The 27,806-nt window shown below is 43.0% G+C and overlaps 2 protein-coding genes across 3 annotated transcripts; both read right to left on the minus strand.

The window, feature by feature from the left end:
• Window positions 1-290: 290 nt before the first annotated feature.
• On the minus strand, window positions 291-21,462 carry taf8 (TAF8 RNA polymerase II, TATA box binding protein (TBP)-associated factor). Of its 2 annotated transcripts, none has more exons than XM_084334072.1 (8): window positions 21,309-21,462; window positions 20,415-20,574; window positions 19,316-19,414; window positions 15,793-15,855; window positions 14,555-14,679; window positions 11,515-11,662; window positions 8,543-8,679; window positions 291-938 (listed from the first exon to the last, which is right to left on the minus strand). In XM_084334072.1, exons 1-8 carry the CDS (start codon window positions 21,354-21,356, stop codon window positions 792-794), a joined length of 927 nt encoding a protein of 308 aa, XP_084190198.1. In that variant the 5' UTR covers window positions 21,357-21,462; the 3' UTR covers window positions 291-791. The 2 variants fall into 2 exon arrangements, with proteins under 2 accessions (XP_084190198.1, XP_084190197.1); XM_084334071.1 differs by having other exon boundaries at window positions 8,537-8,679.
• Window positions 21,463-24,320: 2,858 nt separating this feature from the next.
• g0s2 (G0/G1 switch 2) lies at window positions 24,321-26,544 on the minus strand. The gene is made up of 2 exons (XM_084334073.1): window positions 26,495-26,544; window positions 24,321-24,957 (listed from the first exon to the last, which is right to left on the minus strand). Exon 2 carries the CDS (start codon window positions 24,932-24,934, stop codon window positions 24,602-24,604), a length of 333 nt encoding a protein of 110 aa, XP_084190199.1. The 5' UTR covers window positions 24,935-24,957; window positions 26,495-26,544; the 3' UTR covers window positions 24,321-24,601.
• Window positions 26,545-27,806: the final 1,262 nt, after the last annotated feature.

A 27,806-nucleotide genomic window follows, 5' to 3' on the forward strand; every position in this document is an offset into this window, starting at 1 on the left:
GGTGTCCCGAAAAGACCCACCGCGTAGGCCAGACGCAAGCCGCATCTTGCAATAAACCTCTGTAGGGCTGCGTAATTTAAAGAAAATTATAATCGCAAATTTAATCGCAATCGCAGTATGTCAGAAAAATCGCAATTACCGGTAGATTATTTCCCAAAATCGTGCAGCCCTAGTTTGTACTACCGACTGATTATTCGAATAGTTTTCTCATCATCGAGATAGAAAAGACGAACGGTAATCTCAGTCGTGTAAAACTAAAAAAAGAAAAAAACAGATTTACAAAATAAAGATTACAAATAAAGTGGTCATTTATTCCCTGCTGGATAATATTCACAAAGGACTGGACGATGACATCCACACACTCACGCACGTTCTACAAAGTGACCATTCCACACATTTTAAAACAGAAATGGAATTTTGCATTCTTGCTCATCATCATCATAATAATAATATTGATGCAAGGGGGGGGGGGGGGGGGGGGGGGAAGAAAATATACAACCTAAATGGAAGCAAGTCAACATAGTGTAGCAGCCCAAGCGATTGGCAGTATTGGCCCTACAGAGTGGTCTCTCTGAGGGGCTTCCTGAGGGGCCAGTGGGCCGTGCGTCTCTCCTCCCAACAGGGCCACGTCTCTCCCAGAGGCACCGAGTGAGTCATCGCCCGCCGGCCGGCCGGACGGCTGAGTGCAACCCGTCGGATGAGAGTCTGTCTGTGTCCAGCCGAGTCCGTGCGACGACGACAACACAACAACAACAACAACAACAACAACAACAGGTCGGCCGTGGTCGTCTCTACTTCTTCCTCCTGATTTTGGGCTTCTTGACGGGCCGCAGGTAGGGGTTGTCGATGATCATGTTCTCCTCGGTGGCCTTCGCAGGAGTCACCGCGCCGCCGAGGGGGAGGAGCATGGAGTTCTCCTTGTCGGACCCCGGGTCGTCCTGGGGGGGGGGGGGGAGAGTTAGTTTGTGGATCTATTGATTAGCATGAGAGTATAATATAATCTGTAATATTATTCGTTTCCAGTGCTCCTAAATGATGCGAGTGAAAGGCTTTAGACAGAAGCACCAACAGATGATATACCGTAATTCCTCTAATAGTAACCCCCGGCTTGTATTTGTTTCAACTGTAGCGGGTACCAGGCTTGTATTAGGAGGAGGCATGTATAAGAGGGAGGCCTATATTTCAAATTTTCAAACGGATCATAATGAATAAATCAACATTTTGTGTCAGTTTGAACCCAGTAAAATGTACTGGGTTCATTTATTGAAACCAAGTACTGTATGAAATAGTAAACAGTGCAATTACAGGTGGTCACTGGTCATTTCAACGTTTTCAAAGTGAAATCAAGTAACTAGCTCAGTATGCAGCTCAGTATATTAGTAACCCGGCTTGTATTAGGAGGTCGGCTTATAATTGCTTAGCTCAAGAGCGCACCCGGCCATTAATAGAGACCCGGCTTGTATTTGAGACCCGGTTACTATTAGAGGAATTACGGTAGTAGAAAACACCTTGGCGTGTGTTCAGCTGGAGTGTTGGACCATTTTTTTTGTTTTACATCGGCTATGTATCGCGCAAACCCTAGTTTTTCCCACTGGGACTAACAGCCTTTCTGTAGCCGTGTGGTAAGTTTCACATTAATTGTTATAGCTTAGCGCGATGAATGGAAGCAAACGGTACCGGTTAGCCTAGCTTAAACTTCTGGAGAGGTGTTGCCTAGGCTAACCGGTACTGTCCGCTTCCATTCATTGTGCTAAGCTAGGCTAACGTGCAGCCCAGATAAGCTTTCTACTGAACGCACAGAGAGGAAACTGGTATCCATCTTCTTGTCCCTCTCTGGAGCGAATACTGTATATGATTCCCATAATGTTGGCGTGTTCCTTTAACACATCCACCGCCAAAAACGTCTTACGACGGGTTTCAAGATCATGCGAATTCCGCCATTCCACGGCGTACGACGTTATTGAGATCATATTTCATTTTTTCGCCATGGTATTCATAATTCCCTCACCCAGCCTCGGCTGAGACAGTGGGACTCGGGCGAGTTACAACCGGAAATGGATCTCTGGTGATCTCCGTGCATCTGGGAAATGCGTCCGGCAGTAACATATTGTTGGGGGACTCTAGACACACATCCGTGTATATGGATCGCTGCCATAACTAATTAATCGATATGATGGGGCGTTTATTTCTTGTTTATTATTATTAATGCAAACCTCTCTGATCAATATATCACCCATACTACATAAAGCATTTACTGACGATCACGGAATTATAAACAACCCCCCCCCCCCCCCGCTCATCCACGCATGATGAGTCATAACGTTTAGGACCATGTACAGTTGAAATGTTTAATATAGCGTGTATCGGCAACAAACTGCAGTTGATAATCTATATATGCGTTTATGCCTATAACTCACGTTCTAGGAATTACTGCAGAAAACGATAAAAACATATTTATATTCTAGACGGTATTTTCGTATGAATCTATGAATGAAAAAGTATAACGTTCCTACATCCTGAACGATAGATAATCGATGTTGAATGGGCCATAGTAATGTCAATTTAGCAATACAATTTAAAAAGTTATAGCCCTGCAAAGAAGGTGAACATCTCCATAGGCTTAGAGTGGTGGCAGAGAGTGGTATGAGAGGGGCAAACTGCGTGGCAGTTAATGTGTTAAGGGCAGATGGTCAACATCAGAAGTGAAATTGTTACTTTTGTTGCAGTTTTTATTGGTTCGGTTTTGTTCCCAATTGACACAGAAACTTAGTTCTAAACAAAGCCATGTGATCACGCAGGTCTGACTTTTATCATTATCATCGTTTTGAATTCTATCCAACAAAAAGAATATAATAATCTCCACCTTGGCTTGCACAAATGTTATAAATATACTATTTATCTTTTCCAATTCACTGTTGCACGGTGGTGTAGTGGTTTAACACTGTCGCCTCACAGCAAGAAGGTCCAGGGTTCGATTCCCACTTGGGGACCAGGTTTCCATGATGCCAGGTACCCAGGTGGGGTATCTCCCAGGCCTTTCTGTGTGGAGTTTGCATGTTCTCCCTGTGCTCGCAAGGGTTTCCCCCCCCCGATAAGATAAACCCAATGGAAAAACATGCACAACAATAGATCGCTAACGCTGTGGCGTCCTTGACGAAGACGGACAGGAGCACTTGGATTGGTCCCCGGGGCACGGCTCACGTTGACGCCCTATCTGCTCCCGGCTGCCCATGGGGGGGGGGGGGGGACAACGGGATGGGAAAAGTGCAGAGAGACATTTCATCGGCGACTCAGTGCATGTGTGTGTGTTCCTGTGGGTCGCCCATCTCGCGTGTGTGTTAAAACTGCATGACAAATAAAGATTTCTAGTCTAACAATTATTATTATTATTAGGCTTGGCGCTACTCAGGGGTGCAGTGCTGGGCATACGCGGGCAAACGACGTTTGGGCTTCGTCACTGAGGCAGAAGTACGCGCATCCTATTATTATGCAAAGTCTAGGTGATAAGTGCCGGCCGGCCACACAAATGACTCGTCGGCCCGTATACCCCGGCCGCCGGCACTTATCACCTAGACTTTGCATAATAATAGGATACCGACAACCAAATACAAGCCCTGTAGGTGGGGGGTTGCTTGATCTACCGACTGGAAGGATGAGACAAGTTGTATCATCTGTTCTGTGCGCAACCGAGGGAACATGTATGCACGTGCGCGGGAGCGCGCGTGCACGTGGCGTTTGGCCTTCGCCCATATTACGACTGCACCTGGCGCTACTGTCTTTTGTCACCTGAAGTATGCAGATCTTTGTTAGAAGTAATTTCCTGTTTTTGGTCCGACTGCTTTTTGACTTCAGAAAGTGAACGAACCGCTCCAGGGTTCACTTGGAGGCGGACTGAGGCCATGTCCACACTTTAAAGATTTTGATCTTTTTCATTTCGTTGTCATTTAAAAAAAATAAGTTTCCGTAAAAACGAAAACTTCAAGATAAAAGGTGAGTGCCACAAATTTACAAAATAAATGTCTTTCCTGTTTTTCGCTCTTATTTTGAAAAAGTGTTGTCGATCGTTGTTTTCGATAACTTGTGTGTCCGGTTCTGTGCTTTTGAGCCGACGCTAGTTTTCAACGGATAGGAGAGACACACACACACAGCAGCGCGAGTGCAGCTTCACAGGCAGCCGGTGATGAGGAGGAGGAAGAGCTGTGGATTTTAATCGGCAGGAGAAAGAGAGCTCAAAGCCGTATATAATATAATAGCCCGGTGGTGCGGTCGGAGGCAGCTCAAACTACCTGTGTTGTAATAAATTAATTGATTGATGTTTAACTTGTCCGTGTGTGTGTCCAGTCCTTTCGACAAGCAAACGTTGTCTGTATTTAACGTTACCTCAGGATACCACTGTAATTGTAGCAAACGTTGTCTGTATTTAACGTTACCTCAGGATACCACTGTCTTATTGTATTTAGTTGGTTATCTATTAGCTAATGTTGTTAGCATTGAATAGCATCAACGCTAGCTGGCTGGCTACAGCTCACCAGCCATGGGAATATTATTTACTAAATTATGGAGGCTTTTTAATCGTCAAGGTAAGAGAGGATTTGTCATGATCAACTGAAGGCATATGCTATGGAACAATATGTGCTTGGGTTTTCAGAAAAAGGCCAGCTATGTGACGCTAATCTCTAGTTAGTATCGTGTATTGCATCACAGTAGCCTCCCGATTAGCTCAATATAGCTTCTGTAACACGAATGCAACTACTCTGATGCCATTGTTGTTTAATAATAACTCCCGGTGTTTAATAAACACTTCTAGCCAGGACATATAAGACATATGTATCATGTTTCTTTTTTTTGGTCTGCACCACGAACGCAACTACTCTGTAAGACGCCATTGTTGTTGTGATGTTGGCTGAGAGTTTGCGCATGCAGGGTAGGGTAAGGGAGAGGTGGGCCACTGCGTCATCGGTTCAGGAGAAGCCGCGTATCGCTTGTAAATATGGTGACGGGGGGGGGGTCTCCAGAATTGCGCACTCTGGAGGCTGGTATCAAAAAGTACCATCTTCTTTTTTTTATACTTACATTTTTATTTTCAGTTTTTTGATTTACAAACAAAACATCCACATACAACAATACAATTGGCGGTCAAAATTATAAACGACAGTACAATACAATAGATAAGAGCTAAAAGATATAGCTGATAGTAGAAAATAATATCAAAATCGGATGACGAGTTGACCTAAAATAAATTCATTAACACTTTAATCGCCATGGGTTAAATTCTTAATATACCATCCTCCGCCAGCTCTATTTGTCTATGGAGAAGTTCCCCTTCTTTGCAGGGCTATAACTTTTTAAATTCTATTGCTACATTGCCATTATTATGGCCCATTCAATGTCCTATATGTATTGTTCAGGGTGTAGCAACGTTAAACTTTTTCATTCACATATTCATACTAAAATATGGTCTAAAGTATAAGTATGTTTTTATCGTTTTCTGCAGCTTTCTTCAGAACGTGATTTATAGCCCTAAATGCATTATATTGATGATGAAATACAGTTTGGTAGGAATCTGTGCGAGATAAAAAGTTTCAACTGGACATACTTCTAGAAGTTTCTACGCATCATCTGATGTTGACCGGATGGGCGGGGGATCGTTTATAATTCCGTGGGCAGCGTTAGATGATTCATCCAGAGTGGGTCATATGTTCATCAGATCAGTTAGTATAGAATACGTTAGAAAATAACGCTGAATCTTACCGTGGCTTCCTCGCGCCGCTGGCAGATGAGCGTGGAACAGATTTTTTTCTATTATGGGATGTAGAAATGCCCGATCCATTTCCAGGTTGTATAATAGTATATACGTCCAAATAACGTTGTTTATTGAGTTAGGGCGAGCAATCTATTATCCAGTGTTTCAAGATGGAGTCGCAGGAGCTATAGCGAGTTCAAAGGTTAATATCCGGTTGGCGATCTGCCGATCGGCCACCAGATGGCGCTCTTGAACCGCTAGAGAGTTGAGAGGAGATCAGCACTGCGTCTCAGGGCTCCGGAAAGGAAATATGATTTCGATGACAGATTTTTGAAATATTGACATCAAAGACGAGTTACGGCGTCTTCGGCAGAATGAGCATGGCTCGGAATGACGTGAAAACTCGTTTTCGGCGACCATAGTGTTAAAGGGAAAAAGGAAAAACAAAACAAAAACAAAGAAAAAAGAGATAAACAATAATAATAAAAAAAAAAAAAAGTACCATCTTCAGGCTGCCATAACGCAGTTCCGTGTGGCAGAACGATGCAAACGACCAAATACTTTGCCTAAAACGACCAAAATCGTTTTAGTGTGGACATGGCCCGAGTCTGAGACCACCTCAACCGGCTGGACAGTGTTAATTGTTAACAGTGTGTGTGTCTCTCCGTTGAAAACTAGCGTCAGATCAAAACAAAAGCACAGAACCGGACACGTCTATGAGGGGGGCGTACTAGCGTAGGTCAGTGGCCAATCAGAATGCAAAACGGGAACCCGGAAACACGAACGCGTTGGTAAAATAATCCTTTCAGGGTTGCCTATTGAAATACTGTACACCTCCAGTACAGAAACATTGTTTATGAGTTTGCGTGTCAGGTAACCATTGATTGACAGTCGAGTCTGCCAATTACGTCACACCGCTTGCACTCCGGCCGTCCGGCGCTGCAGCTGGACCCTATTGCCCACCTCTGCTGTTCATATCGCTAGCCAAGTTAGCTGTACACACATACACAGTGGGCCAGTTACTTTGGTGTAGGGGTGTAACAATGCATCGATCCTAAGGGGAAAAATTCAACTGCATCGATTTGAAAATGTTAGAATGTTAGATTATCGCAATTTGAATGTGTACAGTGTTATGTTGTTATCATGTCCGTTACAGTCAACACAACGGCATACGCTACTGCATCAACGTTATGATTAACAAAGCAAGGCATTCGTTTTGTTGCATTAATGTTATATTACTATTGCTATCGCTAAATCTAGGTGTTCTAAAATATATTGCTATTGGTAAGACTAGAAGTTACATGTCTCGGGAAACTCGCATATCGCAATGGTGGCGTTTCAGGAAGTAAACAAGCCAAATGAGAGCTTCCGATTGGTCATTTGCTTTCTTTCTCATGAAACCAGTCACGTCACTCTACTGTGATTGGACCGTTGGCTTGAGTGCAATGTGGGACTTGTAGTTTTTTAACGATCTTGCGGCGGAGGAAAAAAAAGACGAGAGAGGCTATAATCTGTACTCGCACAGCGTGCACGTAATTGATTTTTACGGTTCGCACACATATTTTTAGGGGCATATGCGAGCAATTTGGTCGCACTGTAGAGCCCTGACACACACACGCTGATATCTGTGAAAACAGATCCGATTATCCTAAGACTGGTAAAATAGATTCCTTACCTCAGATCAGATGTTCTCCAAAAAGATTATTCCAATTCCTGATCGCCATTGCAAATATCGATCGCATTTATTGATTCAGTGCTGGGTACTGTAAATATGTATTCCACGCTGTTTTCCGGCTCGGCAATCACTTGGTTCCTTCAGATGGCTTGCCGGAAAAGTAAAATGAGGAAACTGGACTGGTGTAGACTATCACATGCTGCCCTACAATTGGTCTGGGGAGGGTGTAGACCAGGGGTAGGCAACCCTAGGCACGCATGCCTGCATAGGCACGCGGGGGCATTTGCATAGGCACAGGGGGCAGCATAAAAAAAATAAATAAAATTGCTTTGAAATATTATAGTGAAATATTTTGCACTGTTGTCGCATTTATCTTGTTGAAATCCTCCCACAGGTTATTTTTACTACCACATATTTAATTGAGACCCTTTATTTGAATGGGCAAATGTGAGTGAAATGGTCGCACTGTATGCAGCTGTTTGTCTGCATTGCATTCCCCCCCCCCCCCCCCAACTCAGATTTAGGGTTGATACAACCATCATAATAATATTGTTAATAAAAACAATAACAATAATGATGTAATAATGTAAAAATTATCATTAAAAATACCTGATTATGAGAAAAGAAATTACGATGCATGGAATATTGTTGAGGCACACTAGTTACAACTACATTTCAAACAGGCACTCCATGTCAAAAAGGTTGCCGACCCCTGGTGTACACTATCAAGATTCAAGATTCAATCTCCTCCGATACATGTGGCATCACCAGCCGCTTCTTTTCACCCGACAGTGAGGAGTTTCACTGGGAGAGCGTAACTCGTGCGGAGGTTCGCGCTATTTCCCCTGCGCCCCCCCGCCCGACCAGTAGGAGTCGCTGTTTGCAACCACCAGCTCCCCCCACCAGCTTCCCACCCGCGAACACTGACAATCGTGTTCGTAGGAACGACTTAACCAAGCCCGGAAGTACCGTTGACAGCCGGAGTAGAACCCAGAGTCTCTGCGGTGGTAGGCGAGTGCTTAGACCTCTACGCTACCCAGCCGCCCTCTACTCGATCTCAATTCCACTGTAAGCTCACTGGAGACTCGACGATAAGAATTTCCCACAACAGGACTCACACTCACGAGGTTTCCCGTGGCGTTCTCGTTGTCCGTCTGCTCGTCCTGCTCGGAGGAGTCCGTCTCCTCCAGGGTCTGCAGCTCCAGCTCGGAGGGAAGCAGGGCGCTCAGGTAGGGGATGGCACTGGGCCGCGCCGCGATCACTGGACACACGGGAGGGGAACCGCGTCAGGACTCAGAACAACACGCGTACATGCACAAAAGTATTTATACATAATACATAAGATATTCCTTTATTGATCCCCTTGGGGGAAATTCGGGCGTAAAACGGTGCATTTATATCGCAGCTTTTATCCAAAGCGCTTTACAATTTGTTCCTCACATTTCACACATTCACACACAGATGACGGGAGGCGAACCATGCAAGGTTCCAACCGGCTCATCGGGAGCAGGTAGGGATTTTAAGTGTCTTGCTTGCTCAAGGACACTTCCGACACACTGCCTGGGAGGAGAGGGAATCGAACCGGGAACCTCCGGATTGCCAGACGACTGCTCTACCTCCCCCGAGCCACTGTCGCCCAGCATGGGCAGCATGGGGGAGGGGAAGTACAGGTATGGGCAGGGTAATAGTAGAAAGACATAGATACAATGTGATCAGAATATAAAAATCTGTATGCCCTATAGGTTATATTATACGTTACAATAAATATATGCAATAAAAGATTTTAATCTAGGTAAAAGCTCACCGCATATCTCGGCGCTATTTCTGCGTCGGGGAAAACCGTGCTCGTCACGGATCTGGGGGACACGAGTTCGATTCCCGGACCCGCCGTCATTTCTCAGAATGTCTTCCCCTGCTCTACATCCCATTTCAACCTGTTTCTGTCGGTCATGCTTGACCAGAAAAAGCGATAAACGCTAAAAAAATAAAGTAAAAAAAATAAATAAAAAAAAAGTAACTTCATAGGTTATTTTTGTGATTTATTTTGTGTTACAGGCTAGAGGTGGGAGGTATGTATTGTATTTGATGTATTGTACGCATAACGAATGACGTATATCACACCAGTTAGTTATGTATACTGCACCTGTGTATATACTGTATACTTTACTTACTCATAGTATATACTTAGATTCTAGTGTTTATTGTAACCATATTTATTGTAATGTATAATATAACTGATATGGCATACAGACCCTCATCTGCACCTTGATCACACTACTTGCCTACTTGCTCAAATGTTTATATTCAGAGTTAATTATATTGTTTACACTGCCTACTTTTACTTTTCTACCGTACTATAATTGTATTGGCTGTATTTATGTCTTTCTACTATTACCTATAACTATTGGTAAATAGAATAGAATAGAAATACTTGTATTATCCCGTGGGAAATTAGACACTGCAAATCGCTCAACATTTAAACATTTAGACAGGACAGGTCACAAATTAGAATAATAACACAAATCAAATCAAGTTGCCTAGGATAAGAGTAGAGTAAAATAAAATGGGATAAAATGAAATGAAATAAAATATACAGAAATAAATACAGTAAGAATATACTGAGCATACTGAGCATGGGGTAAACAATTTGGTCAATATAATTATAATTTAAATCTAATTAAATGAAATATATATTCCAGTATTCAGTGTAACTCAGTGTAACTAGGTGCAGTATGCTTTAGGTAGTGTATTGTCCTCCTTGGGTTCCAATAAGACTTAGATCAATGTCTGGCAGCCGTCGCTGCCCCCTGTTGTGGAGCCTGGAGGCCGCTAGTCGCGTCCTCCTGCCACTATTGAGCTGCCGCTCTGTGCTCAGTGATGCAGTGAGGCACAGTGATGCATTATATAGTCTGATGGCTGTTGGAATGAAGGACTTCCTGTGCCGTTCAGTGCTGCATTTGGGTAGTGTGAGCCTAGCACTGAACATGCTCCTCCTGTCAGCCAAGTCTGTATAGTGGGTGGGTGGGGTTTTCCCTGATGACCTGGAGCTTAGCGAGGCTCCTCCTCTCCGCCACCCTCGCTAGAGAGTCCAGCTCAACCCCAACCACGCTGCTGGCCTTCCTGACCAGCTTATCCAGCCTGGTTGTGTCCAGGCTGGATAATAGAAGTGGAACAATACTGTGGCTGACCCAGATTCTGCTAGAATGGAACCAACACAAAACAAAGACAGCTCTGATTAGTCACAGACGACACTAACGATGCTTCCAACCCCCGCAGAATGGTAATCAGGACAACCTTTAGAGGTAATGAAGCGGAGACGAGAGCAGATCAATGTGGTAGAAGTCCCGTCTTAATACACCTCCCCAATTTTCCTTTGCATGTCGAATAACCATTTGTGTCTCGCCCTCTTCCTGGCTCACCTTGACATCCTGTCACCCCTCCTCCCTCCAACCCCTTCTCCAGCCCCTCCCCGACCCCAGAATCCCCCCCCCCCCCCCCCCCCATCTCTTTCCTACCTGGTCACCTAGCCACACCCCTTTGGTCAAGTATAAAGGTCTACGGCGAACATGATTCTAGAAGCTCTCTGGGGCACCCTGGCCTTGTACCCCATGTGGAGTCATCCGTCATCATAACTCTTGACCAACTTATATTTCGATACTCTGGTTGAGTCAACCCATCTGTAATAATAACCAAGTCTATTTTGACTGAGTATATCCTTGGCTCCGGCTAATTTCCTCCACAATAATAGGACAGCCGAAACCCGTCCAATCTTTCGCCGTCGACTAAAGACGCACTTCTTCAACCATTATCTTAAATCATTTTTTTTTTATATATAAATAAATAAATCTAACTTTAACTAACCTTACTGTCATGCACTTGTCCTAATATACTAACCTACACTGTAACATGCAACACTTTGATGAACATTGTTACTCAGCTGATAAGAGTTGTGCCCTTCCTGATGACTTGTCGTACAGAACTTGTAAGTCGCTTTGGATAAAAGCGTTCAGCTAAATGACTAAATGACTAAATGTAATAAAAGGAACATCTCATCTCATCTTCATTCCTAAAACTCGAGTTGTAGTCGGTCACTCACGTGGGAAGGCGGTGATGTCGTCTTTGAACAGGCTCTGTGTTTCTCCGGTCTTGGCCATGAAGCGGGTTAGCGCTCGCTCCACGTCTCGCCGCTGCGTCGCCGCCTTCTCCCGCACCACCTGGTAGTCCGACACCGGCTCCCGGAACGTCTGCATCGCCGGGGGGGGGAGAGAAGCACACGGAGCACTCAGAGTGACTGTAGTTTTAGGTCATCAAACTGGCAGCTGCTTGTAAGGATATAATCTTTACTCCAATGTGCTCCTAAATCATTTTAGGAGCAAATAAATGAGTCTATTTTAGTCGCGCAAATGCGAGTGAAACGCTCAACACTATGGAGTCCTGGGCTTTAGGCAGAATCACCTACAGACGATGTTGAAAACACCTTGGCGTGTGTTAAATGGTGCATTTGTATAGCAGCTTTTATCCAAAGCGCTTTACAATTTGTTCCTCACATTTTACCCACTCACACATTCACACACCGACGGCGGAGGCGACCTGCTCATCAGGAGCAATTGGGGGTTAAGTGTCTTGCTCAAGGACACTTCGACACACTGCTCTGGAGGAGCGGGAATCGAACGGTCACGCATCCAACTCAACTCAACAACAAAAATACGGCATCAGGCTATTATTCTAAAATATTGATACTAATAAAAATGGAAGTATTGGAAGTATTTTTAACAGCTGGCTATCGCAATACTTTACTAGTATCAGTCAGTGTATCGTGCAAAAACCCTAGTTTCCACTGGGACTACACAGCCTTTCTGTATCCGTGTGGTAAGACAGTGAACTCAAACTCAAAGTTTATTTATAAAGCACGTTTAAAAAAACAACCGCAGTTGACCAAAGTGCTGTACAGGTCAATAAAAGGCCAACACAGGCAATGCAATGTGGCACAAAAACATACCACAGTACAATACAAATATACAATACAGTACATGAGATACAGGTTAAAATCGGGCGCCCAGCCCAGCTCAACCGGAGTTGAAAGCCAGGGAGAAGAAGTGGGTCTTCAGAGAAGACTTAAACATACTGTATCTAGGATCTGAGCAGATCTGGGCCCCGTTCCCCGTACCTGGCTAACTGAGTTAGCCGGATAATTTTCAGCATAGCTTGACTTAAGCCAGACATTTCCATTCCCCGACGTCGGATTTTCTAAATCGCCATGGTAACAGATCAGAAAGTTTGAACCTGGTCGAGGGCAGGGTTAAGTTCAGTTAGCTGGATGAACCATGGCCACGCCCCCGCAAAGAAATGCCAGCTCGCTTCCTGAAATGATTCTCACAGTCTAGATCTGCATTATACCATTCTGAATTATATTTTTGTGCTTCGTTTGAAATGTAAAATAATAGGTCTACCTAAAATGCTGATAATAAATCATATTCAGCCTATGAATTTACTTTGTCCTATATAATGCACGTCATATTTATACGGATACGGCGCTCGCGACACAGTTATTTGAATAACGGACTAAACGGATCATTGCAAATGTGAATCCCGCTGGGATATTTTTAATGAATGAAACCTATCGGGTGTTTGGCTCTGATTAGTTTAATATTCTTCGCTGTGTATTTGCTTAACGGAGCACCCGGATGCGTTTCATTCAAGCTGAAGCGTCTATGCGCGGATTGTGGATATGAATTATGAGGAATCTGAATCTGTGGAGTATTTAATTGTATCACTGTCACTGTGACAGTGTCACACGTTATTGTGATATTGTAACTGGGATTAAAATATATGAGGAGATGCGCTGTTTGATGGATTTGATGACGTGACGTGACATGATAAATTGAATGAGCCTTTGACGTTTTTGATGAATGAATTTGAGAAAATGCATTTATCTTTTCAAGCACTGTTATCTGATGATGAACATGAGGTGTCACTGGTATAAACCAAAGGTTAATCAATTCAATGCATGTATGGATTAGGTCCGAAACATATTAAAACCTGATTAATAGTGTAACTGCAAGCCTCCCTCCAAGCCTCTCTTTGGAAACCATGTATTTATATAGTACATAATACCTAAGCACATACAGTACAGATATCCTCATAATATAATTCGTATCAATTAGATAATACTATTTGGGCTTGTTTTTATCCTTATTCTGAAAGAGTTGAACTAATTATTTTCGCTAGCAAGATCTCATTTGATTATTCATTCCATAAGCCTACTGCCAGCAGGCACGTTTAAAGAAATATAATCTGATTGATTGGGGTAATGAGGGATTTAAAATTAGCCTATAGATTATGCATTTAACTTGTCGGCGAGGCTATTGAGCCGTACTGCATTGTACCCATTCTGCAATCTGTTAATAAAGTTTTAAATCAATCAATCAATGCCGTTAGAAAATCAGGATTTCTGCGATCGACTGAGTCTCAAGTCTGGTTCAAATGAACGAGACTGAATCCACCTTCGAGGAACAGGAAAATCCCGGATTCAAACATCGGGTTAATTGAATCTGGATAATGGGACTTTTGATCGACTTAGTTGAACCAGGTACGGGGAATAGGGCCCTGATGTGCCAGGGCAGGCTATTCCAGAGCCTAGGGGCAGCAGCTGATTGGCTAATCTCAGTGCTCTGGCAGGAGCATGAACGTGCAGGAGTTCAGACAGACACTGAGGTGCCAGCTAGTGATGCACGATATATCGACCGCCGATATAATATCGGCCGATATGGCAGTTTTTTACACATTGGTATCGGTCAGATATCAAGATAGGGCATATTAAAAAAAAAACGTTAAAAAATAATTATATATTTTTTTATTTTGACATGTTTTGGCCTTAAATTGTTTCAAAATAAGTCATTTCTGAAAATAAGTTACAAAAGTAAAAAAAAAAAAGAGAAAAAAAATGCATTTTGGAAAATAGCTCTTTATTTTCTATACAGAGATATCGACATCGGTAAATATCGGTATCGGCCAGAACAGCAATATTAATATCGGTTATCGGTATCGGCCACAATTTTCACATCGGTGCATCACTAATGCCAGCCCATGTAGAGCAGCTGTAAGAACGGGTTCAGGACCGAGAGCGTCCCACTCACCGGGGTCTTGATGTAGGTGTGCGGGTCGGGGAACTCTGGGAAGTGGCTGGGGATGTGAGGGGGATGTGTCCGCTTCTGCCCAGCGACCAGAGCCTTGGGCGTCACGGGGGGGTTCGTCACCGGAGCTGCGGGTTAAAAGGGTCCGACTGTGAGTAACATGGAGCCCTATTTAACATGGAGAAGTTCCCCTTCTTTGCAGGGCTATAACTTTTTTAATTGTATTGCTAAATTGACATTACTATGGCCCATTCAAAGTCCTATATCTATTGTTCAGGGTGTAGCAACGTTATACTTTTTCATTCACATATTCATACTAAAATACGGTCTAAAGTATAAGTATGTTTTTATCGTTTTCTGCAGCTTTCTCCAGAACGTGATTTATAGCCCTAAATGCATTATATTGATGATTGTATACAGTTTGATAGCAATCGGCGCGAGATAAAAAATTTCAACTGCACGTACTTCTAGAAGTTACTACGTATGATCTGATGTTGACCGGATGGGCGGGGGGTCGTTTATAATTCCGTGGGCAACGTTATATCATTCATCTAGTGTGGGTGATATGATCATTAGAGCAGTTAGTATAGAAGACATTAAAAAATAACGCTGAAACTCACCGTAGCTTCCTCTCGCCGTTGGGAGATGAGCGTGGAACAGAATTTTTTCTATTATGGGATGTCGAAATACCCGATCCATTTCCAGGTTGTATAATAGTATATACGTCCAAATCCTGTTGTTTATCGAGTTATTGGCAACGGATCGCTATCCATTGTGTCGAGATCGAGTCCCGGGACCTATAGCGAGTGATCGGACCAAATTGAAATGAGCACCAGCTTCCACTTCCTGTTTCTTCCCTGGGCGATCAGGCCGATCGGCCACCAGATGGCGCTCTTGAACCGTTAGAGTTGATAGGGGCTCACCAGTACATCTCATGTCACAGATTTTTGAAATATTGATATCAAAGACGCTGTCCAGCGTCAACGGCAGAATGAGCATGGCGGGGAATGACGTGTTTCAGCGTCAACGGCGATTAAAGGGTTAAACATGCTGGCACATGCATCCATGTCGTCGTGAAAAATAAAATAAATAAAAAAAAAAATCCCTATCCATAGTCGCCACGTGGGAAAAAATTTAATAAAATAAATTCCCTACCTACCCATGGCCTTAACTGACAACCAACAGGAACCAAACAATGTTTTTGTTAGGCCTTATTAACAATAGAAACAGCCCCTACTCACGTGCCGTTATCACCATCCTCTGTGATCTCTTTGCATATGAAGGAAGAGCGTCCACATTGAAACCTGTGTGGGACAAACATTATGATTACATTTAGAATGTATCGTCATTATACAGCACAAGTACAGTACAAACGAAAATAAATTTGTCATCCAACCAGAGTGCAAATGTAACAGTAAAGTGCAATAGTAATATATACAATGAGTACAGGTGATTAATAGTGAGAAATAGTGCTAATCAGATGTATGCACAGAGTTGTAAGTATTAATATGTACAGGTATAAAAACACAGCGTTACGAGTAGGGCTGACCTTCGAAGCTTTTTTTGGCAATCGAAGCTTCGGGGCCGAGCTTCGATTTTAATTTTTTTTTTAAATTTTTATCTTATGTTGTGGGACTTGTACAGCACTTTCATAAACGTTGTTGTTTTTAAATGTGCTCTATAAATAAAGTGGGTTGGATTAATTAATTAAGTAGCCCCTTTCGTGACTGAGCCAACAAGGTTTCACTCGGCTGTGTGATTTAATTCAAGGTGGATCGCTGTTGTCGTTTGAACAACTTCAGATTTCATGGGAACTACCAATCCCCCAAATCAAGAATGTTTAAGATGAATGAAGTAAGATTTTTATTATTTGAAATATGGCCTGTGTAGACTAAACTATGCACAGAATTATGTCAGTCTACAAGGTCCGGATTCTACATGGTCCGGCAATGTAGACCTTGTAGACTCCACTACAGACCAATTATCAGTGAATGTTCATGCATTTTTAAAAGGGGCAACTTCCACAAAAAAACAAAGAACTCACCAAAACATCTCAGTAGCACCTTATCTAAATTTTATTTCCTATTTTGTTTATTCATCCCAGTATCTTTCTTTCTTATGTGTGGAATTCTACAAGGCATGTAGGTGTATATGTATTTGAGGATGATATCCTTCAAACAGGCAATAGTGATGATATAATTTGGGCAGTGCTGAGCTGGGTTACTTTCCTCCAGTGTATTTGTCCCCCGGCCCCACGCGCACACGCACACACACACGCACGCACACACACACACACATTTAGTCATTTAGCTGATGCTTTTATCCAAAGCGACTTACAAGTTCTGTACGACAAGACAGCAAGAAGGGTACAACTCTATCAGCTGAGTAACAATGTTTATCAAAGTGTTGCGTGTTACAGTGTAGGTTAGTTTATTAGGAAAAGTGCATGACAGTAAGGTTAGTCACAGTTAGATTTTTTTTTCTTTTTTTTTTTTAATCATTTCAGATAATGGTTGAAGTAGTGAGTCTTTAGTCGACGGCGAAAGATTGGACGGGATTCGGCTGTCCTAACTGGGATGGGTAGTTCTCACACTTAACTTCGATTTTTTTTTTAATGTTCGAAGCTTGTGCCATCGAACGAAGCTTCGAAGCTTCGAAGTATTTAAGACAGCCCTAGTTACGAGTATGCAAGGGATATGTACAGATATAGTATCTACAGATATGTAAAAAGGATTATATGCAGGTATGTATAGACAGTAGGGGTGGGACGGTTCACAAAATGGACGGTTCGGTTCGTATCACGGTTATGGGGTCACGGTTTTCGGTTCGGTTCGATATACGTTATTTTGTATTAAAAAAAATTTAACACTCAAATCTAAACATGCTTCATTTATATATATATAAAAAAAATAAAGGTTTACAGTGTTACAGTGTTTACAGCCTTAAATAATGTTTGGCACACAAAGACCGAACTGACTGAAAAATATAGGCTACATTTGTCAAAGTATTAACTGGCAGCATACATCAAACTAACACACACACACTGTACTGTTTAAAAACACTGCTCTGTTCATTCTATTTTTTAAATACGTACATTATCTGTCTACATTTATTTAGACTAACATTATTTAAATATTGAGTGCAACTGTGGTGGATTACGTAATTCGGTGAGTTGGAACCATCTATGGGTTGGCGGGTCCACACAGACATTTTAGCATGGCACCTTCAGCTCCGGTAACGTTAGGATGAGTTCATAACATCAACAAGCAGCACGAAAGCGGCAATAGTCCCGGTTGGAGTTAGTAAAACACAGTTGTATGTTAGCCTTCTTGGATGTTGAATAAACGCCTACCATTGTCTTTAAACACTCGGCCTCTCAGACTCTCATTTTCTCCTCTGCTAGCTAGTAGCTACGGTAACATTTCGTTGACTGTATTAGCTGGGGCTAGTGCTACCATAGTTAAAACGTGCGTTGTGTTGTACAAACTGCTAACGCTATGGCAAGATGTGTGTAGGCCTATGTAATGTTAATGGCTATGTTTTTAAAGTCGTAATGAAGATTGATTTATATTGTGCTTGCCATTTTTACACAAACTGACTAGCACCTGGCTGCAGTGCTGCTGCTGCTGCTGCCTGCAGCCAGTGCTCACCTCTCCCGGCTCCGCCAAATGATTTTTTTTTTATTTGCGCGTCATCTGAACCGTACGATACACAGACGCCCCGAACCGTGGGGGTCGTACCGTACGGTACACGGTTCAAATGCGTACCGTCCCACCCCTAATAGACGGATGTGGATAAATATATATACAGTAAGAATAAATATATATACAGCATAGGGCGGCTAGGTGGTGTAGTGGACAAGTCACTCGCCACCAGTGTGGAGACGCTAGGATTCGCGTGTTCGAATCCAGCTCTCCACATTGTTTTTCAGTTTGGCTGGTCGTCCGCAGTAATACACATTGGCCGTATTACGGGGAGGGAAAACTGAAGGGTGGGGATCGAACGTTGTGAACAAGCGACTCCTACAAGTCGGTTGGTGCGCCTGCGCAGTAGAATCAGGAAGTGTCGGGGGCAGCGTGAGCCTCCCACGCGTTACTCCTCGACACTGAGAGGTCGAGCTGCGCAGGTGAAAAGATGCGACTGCTGTTACCTCAAGTACCGGAGGGGACTTGTGCTATGTATGACTTAGTCCACATTGCAGCCGGCTTGTGGGAGGCAAGAAACAGCGTTCGTGACAGGGGAGGGTTGAATTGGATGATACGAAATTGGGATGGGAGAAAATATAGAAAATGGGAGAAAAAGTGGATCAAAAAAAAATATATATATATACAGCATAATTGTACATGCTATCATACAGAGTTATATATGGGTTATAAACAGGTGTATAAGTAGGTATATAGAAGGATTATATGCAGGTATCTTCAGACAGATATGGATATACATCTGGTATATATAAATATACAGCACAATTGTACATGCTATCGTACAGAGTTACACGAGTAGACTATAGTATGAGGTAGCAGGTAGTTGTGATTATTATGATTACAGTTTAAGATTAATTCTTTGTGTATCTCCAATCTTAACCCTTTCACGGCCACACGAAAGAAGGTTAACCCTTTACTATCACACAACAACCGACGGTTAACCGGCTGTTTGTGCGTCAGTGAATGGGTTAACCTTCTGTGAATTGTCGCAGTGAAAGGGTTAACCGTTTTGGTAGTGCGGCAGTGAAAGGGAGCGGTGTAACGATGCTCTACTACTCACCCATTTCAATGAGAGTGACCACGGTGTCTGGGAGCGTGGGGACGCTCCTCGCCGTGTGCTCACAGTAAGATTTAGCACAGCGACCTATTTCAGTTATATCTGAAAGAGAGACACGGGACGTCAACAGATCATTCTCAGTGGCGTAAAGGGTCAATTCAAATTGTGCATTTATATAACAGCTTTTTATCCCAAAGCACTTTACAATTGACCCATTCACTCACACGTTCACACACCGACGGCGGAGGCAACCGTGCCAGGCGTGCCAGTTAGTAGCCCCCTTTCGTGACTGCTGCTGATGCACGCCTCGCTTTGAATACAGCAGTCATTCGAGTTGCTCGACCTAACTAACTAGCCGTGGGAACGTTCCCCTCTGAAGCACTGGTTATTTACGAACTGTTCGTTCTAAATTTATCACAGAGAAATGTCAAAGTATCTCACAGTTGCACGAGGGTTTCACACACAAAACCGGGGTGGTTTGAAAGCTCGGCGTTGCTAATAAACATTTTAAATATTTTTTATAAACTGGTCAACACAGCTTTATTTCCGGCATTGGGTGCCTGATGCGCATACGCTGTGATCGAGCAGTGTTGACCAGTTTATATATATATATTTTTTTTAAATGTTTATTAGCAACGCCGAGCTTTCAAACCACCCCGGTTTTGTGTGTGAAACCCTCGTGCAACTGTGAGATACTTTGACATTTCTCTGTGATAAATTTAGAAACGAACAGTTCGTAAATAACCAGTGCTTCAGAGGGGAACGTTCCTCTGGCTAGTTAGTTAGGTCGAGCAACTCAAGTGACTGCTGTATTCAAAGCAAGGCGTGCATCAGCAGCAGTCACGAAAGGAGCTACCATGCAAGGTGCCAACCTGCACGCCGGGAGCAGTTAGGCCGGGGTTAAGTGTCTTGCTCGAGGACACTTCGACACGCTGCCGGGGAAGCGAACCGGGAACCTCCGGATTACCAGACGACTGCTCTACCTCCTGAGACACTGTCGAACCCACTGTCGCATATCATCATCATCATCATCATTATCACGACATTTACACACACACATACGCAAGAATGACATTTAACTCATGGTGGTGGTCACACATACAACTCTGCATCATCTCCGTCAGTGACTCCATGGCTGCCTTCTCGGCGCTCTCGAACCCGCATTCTGTCAGCAGGGCGGACACCACCACCTGCAGGGTGCGACGCCGGGCGAGGGAGTAGTTTTCTGAAGGACTGGTGGCTGCTTTGCTGCTGCTTGAACGCTGGAAAACACAACCGTATAGCAAGGATTTATTTTTTAAAGATCTCGTTGTTTATATAAAAAAAATTAAAATTAAAATGCTGGTCAACATTGATACAATATAGTTTACACTGTCTTTGTTTTGCATGAGTAGGTATAGGAAGGACCTCTTACTGGACTCTTTACTTTTGAAACAGCACTGTGCAATATTACACCTACTGTTAGACTTCAGTATATTTTTACTGTATTTATTTACTGTTTATTTTATTCTATTCTTAGGCAATTTGATTTGTTTTGTTATTCGTATTCGTGACCTGTTCTGTCTAAATGTTGAGCGATTTGCAGTCAGTGTCAAATTTCCCTCGGGATAATAAAAGTATTTCTATTCTATTCTATAAGGTCGGGCAATATTTGAGCCTAGCTGCTGCTGGCCAAAAGCACCTCTCGCGGAGTTTTAAGCTATCGCGGAGTTTTAAGCTAGTATCCGGCTGCACGTTAGCCTAGCTTAGCACAAACGAACTAAGCTAGGCTAACGTGCAGGCTGAATATCTTTCTACTGAACGCACAGAGAGAGGACAATATTGGTGTCGATCTTCTCGTCGGACTCTGGAGAAGACGGCGAGCGCACTTCACACAATGTATGAAATAGAATGTTTTTGAAAACAGGGAGGGTCCAGCACATCCAGCAGCCCAGTGTAATAATAATGTTGCAACATGGATGTGTTGACGACGGCTGTGTAAACATCTATTTCTTACCCCTACTAAACTCAGTGAACCACTCGATGACACCGCGGGATCCGCCATCTGTTGTTATCTGCTTTCAATATTCAAAGGTCTCATCGACAAAAACCTTAATTTATCTGACGGAAAAACGCTACGCTAGTGGTAAACATAGATATATATCTATGGTGGTAAACATGGCATAGAAATATGAAACGTCATTTCCGACTGTCAAGCGGATGGTTGGTGTCCATGGTTGATAGCCGAGGTGTGTTTTGTTACTGCGCCCCCTACTGTGAGTAGATATAATAACATGTTGTAATTTCCTTCTTCCTCTGTAGTCAATTACAATGCTGGGTGTCCTGTGCATTTTTCATTCAATTGTTTGATTGAAATTATTGTATTTATTAAAGGTGTCATTTATCCAATCAGGTGCATTCCCCAATTGTTCAACGAACAATAACACTATGTAACAACCATCAAATGCACTCACAGCACACACATCCACACGCACACACTCACTTTAAACATACAACTCACTGCAGCACCCACTTTAACCACTTTAGTACACCTAAGCACACTTTATATTTATCTGTAAAGAATTTGCACTACAACCCATACCTCATTACACCTTACTGTAAATTATATTGTACCTAAATTGTACCTCATCCCACTTCTGCTTTGCACTGTATAGTATATTGTATGGTAACTCAGTTACTTCTACTCTACATAGAGCATTGTATATATGTATATACTGAACATTTTTGTCTACGTACTTGACTTCTATTTTATACTTGCTATACTTATTTTATTATCTATTTTTGCCTAGCACAGTCTCTGGAGCGAAACAGAAAGAAGCATTTTGTATAAAAGTATTCTGTACTTCTGTATGACAACTAATAAAGAAACTTGAACTTGAACTTGAGGGGATACATGCCTGCAACATGTAAACAACAACATTCATTTTGGACCTACCACATTTAAAAATAAATAAAAATATAAATAAAAAGATTGATTCATTGGGGGGGGGGGAAGCTATATTTTTTACTTACAATAATTTCTAAAAGCTCTATGTATTATTATTTTAAAAGGATTAGTCTATATTTACATTTGATCTATAGCTCTTAAATAATTTGTATGATACAGCAATATTCATAATATGTATTATCCTTTTACTGTAAATGTGCTGTAATGTATATGACACAAGTTGTGTTGTTATTTGACTGATATTTCAATGAAACAGGTCAAAGTGTATTTGTCAGTGACGAATAAGGCTCAGGAGGTAAACTAGTCGTCTAGTCATCAGAAGGTCCCCGGTTCAATTCCCGCTCCTCCCGTGCAGCATGTCGAAGTGTCCTTGAGCAAGACACTTAACCCATAATTGCTCCATATGAGCAGGTCGGCACCTTGCATGGTCGCCTTCGCCGTCAGTGTGAAATGTGAATGTGTGAGTGAATGGGTGAATGTGAGGAACAAATTGTAAAGCGCTTTGGATAAAATGGCAGTGACATGCATCCCCTGTGAGCATTCTGATGCAACACTGTATTATCAAGCTCTTGAATTAATCCCTCATTAATCAAATTATAGCAGCAACCCAGATCTCACAAACAATATGTAAAGTAAGTACTTATCAACCACATGAAAAAAAATACATATTGTACATTATGTTATAGCCATAAGTAATATTGATATATTTGTGAAAATGTACTAATTCCATAACCCTAACTTTCTATCTTAACCGTCCATAACTATAACCGTTAAACATTCAAATGAATCATCATCATAGTATTGCTGTGTTTGTATCAAGGTCGATGGGTGTCTTAGTCTAGTGGTGAGAGCTGTGTTTGTATCAGGGTGGGTGTCCTAGTCTAGTGGTGAGAGCTGTGTTTGTATCAGGGTGGGTGTCTTAGTCTAGTGGTGAGAGCTGTGTTTGTATCAGGGTGGGTGTCTTAGTCTAGTGGTGAGAGCTGTGTTTGTATCAGGGTGGGTGTCTTAGTCTAGTGGTGAGAGCTGTGCTTGTATCAGGGTGGGTGGGTGTCTTAGTCTAGTGGTGAGAGCTGTGTTTGTATCAGGGTGGGTGTCCTAGTCTAGTGGTGAGAGCTGTGTTTGTATCAGGGTGGGTGTCTTAGTCTAGTGGTGAGAGCTGTGTTTGTATCAGGGTGGGTGTCTTATGGTGAGAGCTGTGTTTGTATCAGGGTGGGTGGGTGTCTTAGTCTCGTGGTGAGAGCTGTGTTTGTATCAGGGTGGGTGTCTTTAGTGGTGAGAGCTGTGTTTGTATCAGGGTGGGTGTCTTAGTCTAGTGGTGAGAGCTGTGTTTGTATCAGGGTGGGTGTTTTAGTCTAGTGGTGAGAGCTGTGTTTGTATCAGGGTGGGTGTCTTAGTCTAGTGGTGAGAGCTGTGTTTGTATCAGGGTGGGTGTCTTAGTCTAGTGGTGAGAGCTGTGTCTGTATCAGGGTGGGTGTCTTAGTCTAGTGGTGAAAGCCGTGTTTGTATCAGGGTGGGTGTCTTAGTCTAGTGGTGAGAGCTGTGTCTGTATCAGGGTGGGTGTGTGTCTTAGTCTAGTGGTGAGAGCTGTGTTTGTATCAGGGTGAGTGTCTTAGTCTAGTGGTGAGAGCTGTGTTTGTATCAGGGTGTGTGTCTTAGTCTAGTGGTGAGAGCTGTGTTTGTATCATGGTTGGTGTCTTAGTCTAGTGGTGAGAGCTGTGTTTGTATCAGGGTGGGTGGGTGTCTTAGTCTAGTGGTGAGAGCTGTGTTTGTATCATGGTTGGTGGGTGTCTTTAGTGGTGAGAGCACTTGCCTGTGACCACAATCATTGTTAGTTCGATTCTAGACTCGATACGAAATGTAAATATATGACTTATACAATATGTAAATATATTACTTATGGTTATAATAAACATAACGTACATTATGTACCTTTTTTTCCCCTGTGGTCGATAAGGACTTTATTTACGTTTTTGATGAGACCTGCTGTTGCATGATAGCAGACATCAGTGATAAAAATACAGGTCCATAAGAATCACAACCTGGATCAGTTGGTGCCTTCAAAACGGTTTATTAGACTGCCCCAAATAAAAAAGAAAAATCTATATAATAATCTTTGCCATCAACCTCCTCACAGAGCATCATCCACTGACCAGCAGCTAGACTTACTGTAGCCAGCAGTTGTCAGTCCATCTACACATGACACAAGTGTGGCAAATGACAGATTTCTCCAAATCTATTGTGACAGAAACATTTTCACAGAATTGAGTGTAGTGTGTGTGTTGTGTAACAGCACTGCTATACGCTTATAGGTCCGTTTCTCTCCGTGAGAGCCGGCGTCGCTTCTAGGAGGCGTGAGACCGGTTGGAGGTCCTCTGCACGACTGTCACCAGCTGCTGCTTCGCTTCAGTCACCCCGATCTCCGTAGTCTCCGCCGGCGTCTGTGGCTTTAGCAGCATCTGTTTCTTCTTCTCCTTCTCCTTCTCCTCCGCCTCGGTCGCTCCCTCCCCGACGGCCTCCTGCTCTAGAAACGGCAGGCAAACGGTCTCCACCAGCACTCCGACCACCCCGAAGAGGGCCATGGTCGTACCTAGCAGGTATATCTTCACCATGCCCCGACTGGGCCCCTGGCTCAACATCTCTTTAGCGAACGGGACGATTTCACCGATGGTCTCCATTATTGTGTGTATATTTATTGGGTCTGTGGATGAAAGCGTGAAGGGTTAAAATATTATATATATATATATATATATATATATATATATATATATATATATATATATATATATATATATATATATATATATATATATATATATATATATATATATATATATATATATATATATATATATATATATAGCTTGCAATATAGCTTGTGAAAATTAGCAACTCTCCCAAAATCCAAACAAACAGAAACTTGTATTGTCATCAAGTATAGAGTCTGAAGCTGCTCCATAGACGATAAGATGTTATAGACGACACTGAGACCCAGGGGTCCATAGACGATAAGATGTTATAGACGACACTGAGACCCAGGGGTCCATAGACGATAAGATGTTATAGACGACACTGAGACCCAGGGGTCCATAGACGATAAGATGTTATAGACGACACTGAGACCCAGGGGTCCATAGACGATGGTAAGACGTTAGAGACGACACTGAGACCCAGGGGTCCATAGACGATGGTAAGACGTTATAGACGACACTGAGACCCAGGGGTCCATAGACGATAAGATGTTATAGACGACACTGAGACCCAGGGGTCCATAGACGATGGTAAGACGTTAGAGACGACACTGAGACCCAGGGGTCCATAGACGATGGTAAGACGTTATAGACGACACGGAGACCCAGGGGTCCATAGACGATAAGATGTTATAGACGACACTGAGACCCAGGGGTCCATAGACGATGGTAAGACGTTATAGACGACACGGAGACCCAGGGGTCCATAGACGATGGTAAGACGTTATAGACGACACGGAGACCCAGGGGTCCATAGACGATGGTAAGACGTTATAGACGACACTGAGACCCAGGGGTCCATAGACACACGCTTTGTTTCAGAACTCAGATCACTAATATGGAATAAAGGATAATATAAATAATAAATAAAACACAGATTCCGTGACTCCATAAAATCAGTTCATTGTCTAATGGAGCAGCTCCAGACTTTATACCTGATGACGTCACAACTTTGTGATTCTTACTTCTCTGGTTTCTGGCTTGAGAGAGAGAGAGAGCAGCTTATGTTCACGAATATCTTAGGCCATGGAAATAACATTAGAAATTCTAATTTGAGTGGCGTTCCCCTTTAAGTGATTCTGTGGATCTTTGTAAAGAAAACGAACCTTCTTACTGTCTTCTACTATCGTGCACTCTTCCACTAATTAATCTTCGTTGTCTATATTACTACCTACTATACTAATATGTCTCTACTACTCTGCACTCAACACTGCAGCACCCAAGTTTCAGCACTGTTTGATGCACATTGTTGTTACTCAGCTGAAACAGTTGTGCCCTTCCTGCTGTCGTACAGAACCTTTGGATAAAAGCGTTCAGCAGCTTCAGCTAAATGACTAAATGTAAATGTGAAAATGTAGTTATAATTCTAATCATTTCTGAATAGAATGAATGAAGAAGGAAAATGAATACAATAAGAAATGGTGTAACGCACACACATACACACACACACACACACACAAAATATAATAATATAGTATATAAACTCACATAGGGACCAGGAAAGGTGGCTCTTCCTCCGTGTGATCCGGCTTCGATCAGTCAGCAGCAAGCAAGGCGCCAAGGAGAGACTCCCCATTTTAAATACAAGGAGGCTTGTGTAAACAAGGGGGAGGGGCTGCATATTCATGAGTGTTTGTACACAGATGAGAGGGGGGGGGGGGGGGGGGGGGCTTGATTGATTGATTGATTGATTGAAAACTTTATTAACAGATTGCAGAATGGGTACAATACAGTACGGCTCAATACACACAATTGTTAAGGGGATGCAGACCAGAGAAAGACTTTCGTCTTGTTTACATATCAGGGTCCTCCATTTTCAATTCATCATAACATATATATTACATACATGACATACAGGTAGACAGTACTGTTACATCTAGACATTTATGACATACCAGATCTACAAATATACAGTACTGTTTGTGATAAAAAAAAATCTAAAAAAGAGAGTATATACATTTGAGGGGAAGAAACTGTACATTGGAGGAGGTTGGGTAGGTGGGGTGGGGGGGGGGGGTTGGGTAGGTGGAGTGGGGTGGGGGGGGGGTTTGGGTAGGTGGGGGGGGGCTGTACATTGGAGGAGGTTGGGTATAGTGGGGTAGGTGGGGGGGGGAAACTACATTGGAGGTGGTTGGGTGGGTGGATTGTTTGTACACGGGGGGGGGGGTCTGCATATATTCACGAGTGTTTGTACACAGATGAGTGGGGGGGGGGGGGGGGGTCTACATATTCATGAGTGTTTGTACACAGATGAGCGGGGGGGGGGGGGGGGGTCTACATATTCATGAGTGTTTGTACACAGTTTAGCTCAGTCTGGAATCCATCACTCTGATGCAACAACGTGTTCCGTTCTGGAACTCTTCCAGGCCATTGTGGGTAAAAGGGGAACGTGTGTCCCGGGTAGGGTAGGTTTCTTAAGGTCATCATGAGGAGTCTGGAGACATGTGGCGCGCGGCGCGGGAGGACACCGCTCTGTCTCGGGGTGATGGAAGCAGACGCAGGGTGATTACATTACATTGTTTACAGTCCCACCACCTCCTAATAGACAGTCTCCTCCCCACCGCATGTATATATTCCCTCCCCGCCGTATGTATTTTTCTCTCCCACCCACCCACCCCCTCCTAATGTACAGTCCCCTCCCCATCATATGTATATATACTCTGTCAGGATCTAGGGGTAACAGTACTGTATATTTGAATACCGTTTATGTCACAAATGTATCAGTACTAAATACCTGTATGTCCCTATGCCATAAATGTCATGTATGTTGTGTATGTCATAAATGTCAATATGAATTGAA

Source organism: Notolepis coatsorum (assembly GCF_963971535.1).
Source record: "Notolepis coatsorum genome assembly, chromosome: 17".
Lineage (NCBI taxonomy): Eukaryota > Metazoa > Chordata > Actinopteri > Aulopiformes > Paralepididae > Notolepis > Notolepis coatsorum.